General features: G+C 39.3%; 2 protein-coding genes across 3 annotated transcripts; both read left to right on the forward strand.

Moving 5' to 3' along the window:
• The first annotated feature begins 820 nt into the window (after positions 1-820).
• tagln3 (transgelin 3) lies at positions 821-6,304 on the forward strand. 2 transcript variants are annotated; one of them, XM_005797848.2, is made up of 5 exons: positions 821-1,122; positions 2,766-2,997; positions 3,880-4,054; positions 5,134-5,236; positions 5,330-6,304. In XM_005797848.2, exons 2-5 carry the CDS (start codon positions 2,818-2,820, stop codon positions 5,469-5,471), a joined length of 600 nt encoding a protein of 199 aa, XP_005797905.1. In that variant the 5' UTR covers positions 821-1,122; positions 2,766-2,817; the 3' UTR covers positions 5,472-6,304. The 2 variants fall into 2 exon arrangements, with proteins under 2 accessions (XP_005797905.1, XP_023181723.1); XM_023325955.1 differs by lacking the exon at positions 821-1,122 and having other exon boundaries at positions 1,136-2,997.
• Positions 6,305-7,902: 1,598 nt separating this feature from the next.
• LOC102231492 (complement C1q and tumor necrosis factor-related protein 9A-like) lies at positions 7,903-10,726 on the forward strand. The gene is made up of 3 exons (XM_005797897.2): positions 7,903-8,218; positions 8,368-8,430; positions 9,433-10,726. Exons 1-3 carry the CDS (start codon positions 8,032-8,034, stop codon positions 10,200-10,202), a joined length of 1,020 nt encoding a protein of 339 aa, XP_005797954.1. The 5' UTR covers positions 7,903-8,031; the 3' UTR covers positions 10,203-10,726.
• Positions 10,727-10,760: the final 34 nt, after the last annotated feature.

The raw sequence follows: 10,760 nt of genomic DNA on the forward strand, positions 1-10,760 counted from the left end.
TCTTTTGAGTATGGTGGCGGATGCTGTGATGCAGTGGGCCTGTTGCTGAGTGCATTCATCATGACGTCTTTTCAAGTATCAAGACGTTCAAAGAAAAAGGTCTGGTGGGTTCTACTAATGAACTACAACAGAACATCATTAGATCTTTCAGAGAGATAAGAATCCAAAACTACATGATAAAACTGGCACAAGATTGTGGGGTTGGCGAAAGAGAAGACTGTGGAAAAGAGAACCCAGAACTCTGAACAACGTAGACATCGTCAACAGGAGAAGTGATCAAAATCTTTCTCTCTGCTTTGACTAAGTGAAATGTTATAAGGCGTGGTGTGGGTGTGCAATCTGTGACTCTGTTCTTACGAACAACTTTTTTCACATAATACTTCTTTGTATCATTCCTTCCTTCCTTCCTTCCGACTCTGAAAGGCTTGGACTGGAAAAGTTTAGATATTTTTACATTAAAAAATGTGTTCAGAGTTTTTCAGTTTCCTGCAATAAAAGAAAAATTTCTTACAATTATTTTTTTACACGTTTTTTTTTGTTTGTTTTTATTTTTCAGTTTCCTGCAATAAAAGAAAAATTTCTTACAATTATTTTTTTACACGTTTTTTTTTGTTTGTTTTTATTTTACCAGTTGTGCAAATAAATGGGAGTGAGGAGCCAGTGATCAAATCACTGAACTGAATTTAGCTGACTCTGAGGATAAGATAATATTGTGGGGGTTGTTTTGGACACAGAGCTGATCAGTATTGGCTTGCAGACAATTGATTTGACGCATTCATGTGGCCTCTGCTTGCTGAGGGCTGAGGGGTGGAGGGGGTCACTTTGCACACAGCTGAGCAGGCACTAACACACTGACCGCCATCCGGGACAGAGGAGTCACGTCGCATTCCGCTGCTGAGCGTCCGCAGGGAGCCCCCCACCTCTCAGCCCCCTCTTGGTGGAACTGGTGCATATAAAAACCCAGAGAGTCGCCCCTCCCGGACTGAGTGAGGTCCAGCCTGGCCCGGAGGCGCGCTCGTCCTGCGCTTTATGGATGCTTCAGCACTTCAGCATCATCGTCCTCTGCTCTGAATAAGCTCAGTGTTGGGATACGGGACATCAGTGATCGCTCTTTCCTTTCCAGTAAGTGACACATTTCATCCTTGAAAACTACTGACAGCGTGCTTACCATATGTGAGGCGTCATGTTTACGCAATCGATGCAATATGCCTCAGCTTTGTGTGCGCAGCAGTTTATATATATATATATATATTTTTTTTTTTCAAACAGTTCGAAGAAACAGCAAAATGCGTTGCAAAGGCTAAAACCGGAAGGTGAAACATTTTAGAAGAAAATCTTTTTTAACTTGGGAAAGCTGCTCATTTCGAAAGATGCAGAAAAGATAACATTTACGTCACAGCGGATCTGACATGATTTCGCACAACACAGTTGCACGTTGTGATGCATATGATCAGCTGTGAACATGGCTGTTCTGTGCGATTGTGAAGTTTCTGCATACATTCAGTGATTTAATTTGCGTCACTGTAGGTCATCTGAAGCAGCATCACTGCGCCCAGCCAGCCGGAAGCAGGTTAGATTGTTGTCATAGCAATAAGAGGGCTTGTCCTCGCTCGGGACGGCAGCCAAGAGACCACACCCTTCTTTTTTCACTGCCTCCACAGATTTGATGGTTTGTGCAGCAGATTTCGTGAAAGTCATAGACATAAAATATTCAATTCAAAGAATTACACGGGTGATAAAGCTTAACTTAATCACTGCAGTGACTGCTAAATTATTCACTACTTTCATTTAGTTTTATTACAGTCATAAATTCGAGGTTTTCTAGTGGGATTTTAAGTGATAGAACAACATAAAATAGAGAAATGAATATGAATTCAAAGGAAAATTATACATGGTTTTCAGTTTAACAAAATAAATAAATCCAGTGCAAACAGTAGCATTTAGAATTAGAAATACATTTTCCTGTGAAATCTTATTTCAGTATGAATATAGCTGTTCTGTTCTGTGGCGGGCTCAGAGGTTTCTGCACACCATCCCCATGATGAAGCATGGTGGGGGCATCATCATGCTCTGGGTAAGCTTTTCTTCTTCAGCATGGAAAGGGAGGCTGGAAGATCAGGAAGATAAGAAAACCTGTTGGAGGATGCAAAAAAAGTGAGACTTGGTTCAGAGGTCCACCTTCTAGCAGGACAACCTGAAACATGCAGCCACAGCTCCAATATAATTGTAATGGTCCAGTCAAAGTCCAGACAGTCTAGAAATTCTCAACCAGCACTATGTAAAAACTTTTGTCAACAATCTTTATGCAATCTGATGGACTTTGAGTTATTTTTTTTCAATTTTTCTTAATTTTAGTCTCTTGATTTGTAAAGCTAGTACAGACAAACCCACACAGCAAAAGATAAGCAAAGTGGCAGCCAGATTAAAAACACAAGGATATGCATAAAAACAAGTGATGATGCTAAAGACAAACTAGGAAGTGCAGGTCATACAAAATGTACATTTACAGCTGAATAAATGTACTGCATATTTCTAGATTTTTATTTGTAAGAAATATTAAATATTGCTCATCACTTTCCTCCACTTCCTATGCACTGCTTTCTGTTGGTTTTGTTCATAATATCTCAGTAATGTTTCTGTAATAAGACAAAATGGGAAATATTTTACAACGCATTGTGTGTGAGAAATAACACACAATGCCTTGGATACGTTTGTTTTTGTTTTTATTCTCACTTAACTCAGTCTGTAACATCTACTTCCTTCAGGACAGCTAGACGTCCACACATTGTTCACTATAGATTCTAAGGAAGGCCTGCCATGGCGAACCGCGGGCCCAGTTACGGACTGAGCCGGGAGGTGCAGGAGAAGATCGAACAGAAGTACGATCCTGACCTGGAGCAGCGCCTGGTGGACTGGATAGTCGCACAGTGTGGAGGAAACCTGGAGAAACCGCAGCCGGGCAAGCAGAACTTCCAGACGTGGCTGATGGACGGAACGGTGAGCGGCTGCAGTCCCTAAAATAGATATACTTTGAATTATTTAAGATACAACATAATAGCGCTGACAGATATAAAATGGCTGCCACATGATGGCCAATTTATGTGCTCTTTTACTTATTACGCTTAATAAAAAATTTTCTCAAGGTAGAGATTTAGAAAAACTGTTTTACTCACTAAAGGTTTATTCAAAAATTAGAAAACCAAACATGTAAAATTTTAACCTGCAATCTGCTAAGTCTTTCTGAGCACATATTTAGGGATTTTCAGAAGTGAAAAACATTATTGTTGTTAAGACTTAATTTTTCTGAACTTCACAACAGGCTATGTGCTGCTGTGTCTTTTAGCTAAATACTGCAGATTGACCTGTTAAAACAAAATTTTCAGAAAAATTAATGAAAGCAAAAAACAGGGGGAAATTGGTTGATTTCTTCACAAAAAAGCAGTCGCTTAAAAAAGCATCCTTCTTACAAGTTAATTTAAGGTAGCATTATTATTTCTTTTAATTATTGGAGAATTTTAAATAAATTTCTGTTTTAAAAGCCAAATTCAATTTCCTTTTGTGCTCCTCCCTGAGGAGCAGTAAGTAAGTAAGTAAAACTTTATTTAAATAGCACCTTTCAGGATAAGATTCACAAAATAACAAATCCAAATTTATGCAAAAGTAGATTTAAAAATATAGGTTTTTAGCTGGCTTGATATATGTGTTGTTATGGCAGAGATTTTAAATTTTAAGTAGCAAAAGTAGAAACTCTGTAGAACAACTGAAACCCTGTGAATTACATTAGATACCAGCAAATATTGAGAGTCTCATCGTGCCTTGGCGCCGAAGGTTCTGTTTGCAGGATGACTAAGGCAGACTTCTGTCCTTCCTCCGTAACAGATTCTCTGTCGACTCATAAACAGTCTTTATCCGCGGGGCAAAGAACCCATCAAAAAGATTGCTGAGACTCAAATGGCCTTCAAACAGATGGAGAAGATCTCCCAGTTTCTGCAAGCAGCAGAAGCTTATGGAGTCACAACCACAGATATTTTTCAAACCGTGGACCTCTGGGAAGGTGAGGAGATGGATGGATGGATGGATGGATGGATGGATGGATGGATGGATGGATGGATGGATGGATGGATCTGTAAACTGCAATTTTCAAGATTTTCCACCGATCTAAATTTGGATATTATTGGAACTTTATATAACAGATCAACACAAAGTTATGTGTAAGTTTGAAGTTGAAGAAAAAGTAGCATATCATCTTTTACAAATGAAATCTGAAAAGTTTTCTGTGCATTTGTAGTCAGCCTCTCTGTCAGCAGAGGGACCCTTTATTGCAGTCACAAATGCAGCCCTTTAGATGCATGTTTCACATATGTAGCTTGATATTTTTCCATTAATCTTTACAAAATAGCCCAATTTCACTCAGATTGGATGGAGAGGTTCAAACTTTAACTGGGCCACTTTAATACAGTGAGCTGTCCTGCTGGAAGGCGGATCTCTATTCCTATCAGTTGCCTGGTTTTCCTACTAGGACTGTCCTGCATTTAGCTTCATCCAACCTTCTAACAGTTTGGGTCAGCTTTCCTGACCCTGCAGAAAAGAAACATCCCCAAATCATGATGCTGCCACCACCATATTCCACAGTGGAGATGGAATTTTCAAATATCTAAGGCCTTCACAGAACAGGTGTATTTATGTTAATATTACATTACACAGACTAAGAGACTTATGGTCTCTTATAATATACTAATTGGGTGACTTCTGAAGGAAGCTGTTTGGAAAGAATCCAAATGCATGCAACATTTTTCATTACTGAAAATCTGAAAACTCTTCCTCCATTTCCTTCATTCAGCTTGGCTCATCTTTGTGTTGGTCTGTCATGTAAAGACTCAACAAAATACACTGAACATGTTTAAAAAATATCAGTACCTATGGATCCAATTTCCCCCAAAACTCTGATCATCTTCTCTATTTCTACTAAAGAAAATCGTTCCCACATGATGTCGCTGCAACCATATTTTATTATGTACATTTTCTGTTAATTTATCTTCACATTTGGTGTTTTGAATGTTGGGTAATTTCTTCTTATTTAGCTTTTCTATTATCTGACCCGAACATTTTCTTCCGCATATTTGCTGGTTATAGGAAAAGACCTGGCAGCAGTGCAAAGAACCCTGATGGCTCTGGGGAGTTTGGCTGTCACAAAGGACGACGGCCAATACAAAGGTGACCGTGACTGGTTCCACAGGTACAAAAAAAAAATAAAAACTCTGAAAACATCAAAAACCCACATTCAGAGTCCTCACACACACCCACTAACCCTCTTGATGTACATACGCAGGAAAGCCCAGGGGTACAGACGAGAGTTTACTGAAGAGCAGCTGCGCCAAGGGCAGAGTTTGATCGGCCTGCAGATGGGCAGCAACCGCGGCGCTTCCCAGGCTGGCATGACGGGCTATGGTATGCATCGTCAGATCATGTAGACCCCCTCTCTAATCCTTGATCTCAGACTTTGTTTTTCTACTAATCCCACAAATGCTGTAGCCCTAAAATAAAACTCTCCTAAGCTTTGCCACACCTGCCATCTTAACCTCAACTTCCCTGTAATTGCTGCTTTTGCCCAACACTGTTTTCCTTCACTTCTTAATAAAATGATGTCAGCTACACTGCAGATTTATGTCTTCATGCTTCTTCTCCTTTTTTGCCTTCTTACCTCTGTATTATACTATTTGGTTACACAATGTGTATTTTGGTTTTATTTAACTAAATACAATAAGAGCCATCTGTACTGTACACTTGTTTACAGAGATACTCAAAGTGACTGTTAAGGCATGGCGTATTGTTATTTATATATTTCCTATATTTTAGTGATCATAGATTATTTTGTTCCTGTGTGATTCTTTAGCCTTAATCCTAGCAAGGCTCAATCAGTGACAAAGTCTCTGCAGTTTTGCCTGAAGACTTGTTGCTGTTTCTTCTGTAACCAAATCAACCTCACGTTGTGCCTGGTTATAGGACTTCAAAGGCTGGGTCCTTGATCTGCTGGTATTAAATTATAGATGAGCGTCATTTGTTCTGAGCCATGCCCTCGTTTGTTATCTGTTACATATTTGTTCATGCTGGGTCTAATATGTGCACGGTGTAACATGTGAATGTGCAGTAGCCAACAGGTTTGACAATAAAAGGTTCATGGTGCCAGGTAAACATGTTGCTTGATTGTGCACTCTTTATGTGTGTTCTGTTTGTATTTTGGAAATCTATTTATATGTGGATGTGTGTAAGAAGGATTACTGGAAAAATAAAGTATGAATACGCATTTTTGTCTTCCCTGAGGTGAGGTGAATGCTGTGTGCTCACTGCAAGCACTGGGTGCTTTTTTTCATATCTTGGCTTTATGTTCCCACTCCTCCTTTGCCGCCATCCTTATTGTCTCTGCTCACCATGCACAATCTAATAAAGTGTATGCAGTACAGCACAATTATTTGGATGCTGGTTTCTGATTCGAGCCAGAGTAACAGTAACCTTTTGTTTAGCAGCATGAGTAAGAAATCAAATCTCTCAATGCTCTTTTAATGATGTTGAAGGCTCATCTTTCCTTAATGAAGGGGAAGGAATTGAATCATTTGAGTGTATATGTTGCCAAAATCCAAATTACAATGATCAAAGACTTGGTTTCCAGTTTTTTAAAATTAATTTATAGAACTAGATGCTTTAATTGCAGGCCCCCGAGCTTAATAGGTATACAAATATGTAATTCTAATTTGGAGAAAGAAAAGGAAAGATGTTGTCCAAAAAAAAACACTCAACTTACAGGGGTTAGCAACCAAATATCTTAATCAGTCATTCATAAATCAGCATCATAAATACCAAGGAACACAGCAGACAGGTCAGGGTTTAAAGCACCTTTAGGTTATAAAACAATATCTTATCTCAGAAGATCTGGAAATGTAACAGGTATGGCACAAATACAAAGAACGTGGAAATATTTCAGCTTGTACAAAGATAGTAGAGATATAATATACCCTGAAGTACTATCAGCTGTGAAAGCAGGATGTGGTATTTCTGTACATGGCATTGGCTCAGAGGGGCTGAATAGAGGTGCAGGCCACACTTTTCAGATTTTAGGTATAAAAAAGTATAAAAATCATGCATCATTTTTCTTTCATCACCTCTATACAGGACATAAAATTAAGGTTTGTGGTTGTAATGTGAAAAAAACTGAAACATTTTAAGTGCATACGTATTTTTGTACACCCTGCAAACACATGAATTGAACAACACCATAATTAAACGTAATTGGGAGAAGGTGAAAACAAAATAAGCAAAACCCATTGACGCAAGCTGCCATGATTGTTCAATATCAACAGGGAAAAACAGTTTTAAATTAATTAGAAAAGCAGGTGGATTCAGGATGTTTTGACCACAGCTATTCATAGTTGAATGCCTCTGATCCCGTTCATGCCAGCTGATCTTTGTGTTGCTCTTTCTTAATGGCACATATGAAGCCAAAACCCTGTTAGCACTGGACAAGTAAACAAAGTCTAATTAATGTGGGCCATCAAACCAAAAGACAACAGCTTTTTAATCTAAAGGTCACTTCATACATCAGATTATTTTTACTGTACAATAAATTAATATGAAATCTGCCAGTGAGATGTCAAAGCATGTAACTACTTGCCCAGGGTTAATGTCTTATTTTCTCCTCTGCACAGACAGGCAGCTCAAGTGAAACTATTTGGTCCTCTCTACCTTCCTATTCTCAGACACTGTAACTATGAGCTTATTATTAGCCTCAGACGGACTAAAGAAGCATCTGAAGGGACACAGGCCACGCATAACTAATGGAGCACAGTCAATAACTAAACCATAAACAGTGACCAATGAGGATGCATTTGTTAAGCTTTGCCCAGCCTGTAAATCGTTGGCTTCTCTCATGCACTTTGCCACTGTTGCATGGAGGATCTCGGGGTCAGCCTTTTGGGGAATAGAAGTTACTCTGTGCCATGCTTGAGCTTCTAAAAGTCTAAAAGTACAGTATGTGCAATGTCGCAGATAAGCTTTAGGGTTGCTCTCCTGCTCCTGCTCTTGGTCGTCAGATGTGTGGCAGAGGAAGAAACATCAAGTAAAGGCTGCATTTGTGGGTACCCTGGAATACCAGGAGATCCTGGTCACAATGGCTCACCAGGGAGAGACGGTAGAGACGGACTCAGAGGGGACAAAGGAGACCCAGGCAAGTTCAGAAGAAGACTGTTTAAAGGCTTGACTGTAATGTGACTTGAGCCATATTTAATAAAGTGGAATATGTGTTTCAATATGTTATCGTCAAAGTGTTGATTGCAAACATTTAAAAACAATTTTGTAATGATGTTTCGTGTAAAGGTGAAGTTGGCCCTTCGGGACCATCTGGTACCGATGGCTTAAAAGGAGCCAAAGGAGACACTGGTATGTACTAAAAATAACAGCGTTGCAAAAGAATAAAACCCAATATATTTCTGTTGGTGTTAAATTATCTGTTTACTTTAAAGCATTACATTGAAGTACCTACCATTTACAATGTCTTGCAAAAGCATTCATGTCCCTTGAAGAACAATTAGAAACTTTACAATGGCGAATGTATGTCATCGTACTTTTATGTGTCAGGCCATTATGAAGCAGGGTCTAAATTTGTAGAGGAAAAGAAATATCTCATGGCTTTTAACATTTCTCATTATAAAAATCTAAAAGTGTGTCATCAACACTGTCACAACATTTACTATAGTGTTAGCCTGATTAGTGAACTGCCAATACTTTAAAGTACTGCCTTTCACTGAAATTACAGATTTATGTTTCTAACCAGTTTTGCACACCTAAAGATGTCCGCCAACAGAACCTTTCAAGTTTTGAAACAGATTCTCAGTGAGAGTAAACTCTGGACTTTGGGCCGTTCTAACACATGCACTTGCAGTGATCCACACCCATGTTTAGTCTTTTATAACCTCAAACAGCTTTTACAGGATTGTTTCGTATTTAGCTAACATGCATCGTCTTTTTATCTGCTGATGAAAGATGCCAACATGCATCTTTTATCAGCAGAGACCACCTTTTTTGTCTCTGCTGACAGAACCCCCCCCCCCCCCAAAAAATATCCCCTCAGCATGACACAGCCACCACCATTTTCCACATGGTGTACTCAGGGTGATGTGTTATGTTTTTCTGCCATAAACAGTATCTCCTCTTGCCACTCAAACCTGAAGTCCAGATTAGTAAGGTTCATGGCTAATGGTTGTCCACAAATTCTTCCACCAGAACTGGTGTAAAACTGTTGAAAACGATGCTCCTTTTTAAAAGTTACATACGGCATTGTATTGATTTGTCATGTAAAATGATTAAAAAATACACACAGGCTTGTAATGAGTGTCGGTTTTCACTCCTATTTTTATTTATTTCCTTATTCATTCTCTCCAGGTGCTATTGGTAATGTTGGACCTAAAGGGAAAAAAGGAGAAAATGGAGAAAAGGGGTCTCCTGGAAAAATGGGGCCCCAAGGAATACAGGGACCAACTGGCATAAAAGGAAGCAAGGGAGAACTTGGCTTGCCAGGACCCCAAGGACTTAAAGGAGATTTAGGCCCACCAGGACCACATGGTCCAAAGGGGGAAATTGGCCTAAGGGGTGACAGAGGTATTCAGGGGCCACTGGGACCCCCTGGTAAGTCAGGGCCTAAGGGAGAATTGGGTGTGCCGGGTCACAAAGGAAACATTGGTTACCGTGGCGAAAGGGGTGCTCGGGGTGAGAAGGGTGACAGCGGCGAAAAGGGAGAGTCTCCTGTCATCCCCAAAAGCGCCTTCTCCGTGGGACTCACAGCGCGTAGTAAACTTCCACCAGCCAACTTGCCGATCCGGTTCGACAAGATTATTTACAATCAACAGAACCACTATGACTCACAGACAGGGAGATACACGTGCCCCGTAGCTGGCGCCTACTTCTTCACCTACCACATCACCGTCTTCTCCAGAAACGTGAAAGTGGCCCTAATGAAGAATGGGGTAAAAATCATCCACACCACGGACAACTACCAGACCAGCGAGGACCAGGCAGCAGGGGGCGCTGTGCTGCACCTGGATGTGGGGGACAAAGTGTGGCTGCAGGTGGTTGGAGGAGAGCTGTTCAATGGGCTGTTTGCTGATGAAGATGATGACACCATCTTCTCCGGGTTCATAATCTTTGGATCCTAATTAAAGATTTTCAACAGAAATCTAAGATAAAGCAAAATTTAGTTTTACTTCTATCTAATTATGATCCAATTAAATTAATATAATTCAAAATTGGGTTGTTATATTTCAAAGTAATTACATTAAAATTAATTTGTATTTTGTTTTCATTATTTCAGACATATACTGATACTTTATCAGTATATCTTCTGCTAAATAAAGTTGAAATGATTTTTCAAATAAGATAAAAGTTATATGCAAGTGTAACTATTGGTAATTGTCTCATCTGAAGTTGTAAGTAAAATATTTCCATTGTACAGAAAGGTATATATATGTATGTAAAATATGTATTTAATGAATTACCAAACTGAGTTTTCATTAAGTCACGATCTGTTAAATCATATTAAATTACATCTATCTGTCCAGGAACTGTAGGTGGAAATTGGCATTTTTGCTATAACCTGGTACCATGCATCTATCCTTTTAAAAGGTTAATGAAGTGTTGTACATTGTCTCTGTGTAAATAAATAAAAAAAATGTATAAAGAGTTTACACATTTATTTCAGAAATGTGATAAAATAC

This window comes from Xiphophorus maculatus, chromosome 21, assembly GCF_002775205.1.
Source record: "Xiphophorus maculatus strain JP 163 A chromosome 21, X_maculatus-5.0-male, whole genome shotgun sequence".
Taxonomy (NCBI): Eukaryota; Metazoa; Chordata; class Actinopteri; order Cyprinodontiformes; family Poeciliidae; genus Xiphophorus; species Xiphophorus maculatus.

Bases quoted from the DNA above. Each gene is read 5' to 3' on its own strand.
- tagln3 (XM_005797848.2), top strand. From the start codon at position 2,818: ATGGCGAACCGCGGGCCCAGTTACGGACTGAGCCGGGAGGTGCAGGAG. The intron at 4,055-5,133 runs GTGAGGAGATGG...TGCTGGTTATAG, and splicing joins AACCGTGGACCTCTGGGAAG to GAAAAGACCTGGCAGCAGTG. The intron at 5,237-5,329 runs GTACAAAAAAAA...GTACATACGCAG, and splicing joins GACCGTGACTGGTTCCACAG to GAAAGCCCAGGGGTACAGAC.
- LOC102231492 (XM_005797897.2), top strand. From the start codon at position 8,032: ATGTCGCAGATAAGCTTTAGGGTTGCTCTCCTGCTCCTGCTCTTGGTC. The intron at 8,219-8,367 runs GCAAGTTCAGAA...TTTCGTGTAAAG, and splicing joins AGGGGACAAAGGAGACCCAG to GTGAAGTTGGCCCTTCGGGA. The intron at 8,431-9,432 runs GTATGTACTAAA...CATTCTCTCCAG, and splicing joins AGGAGCCAAAGGAGACACTG to GTGCTATTGGTAATGTTGGA.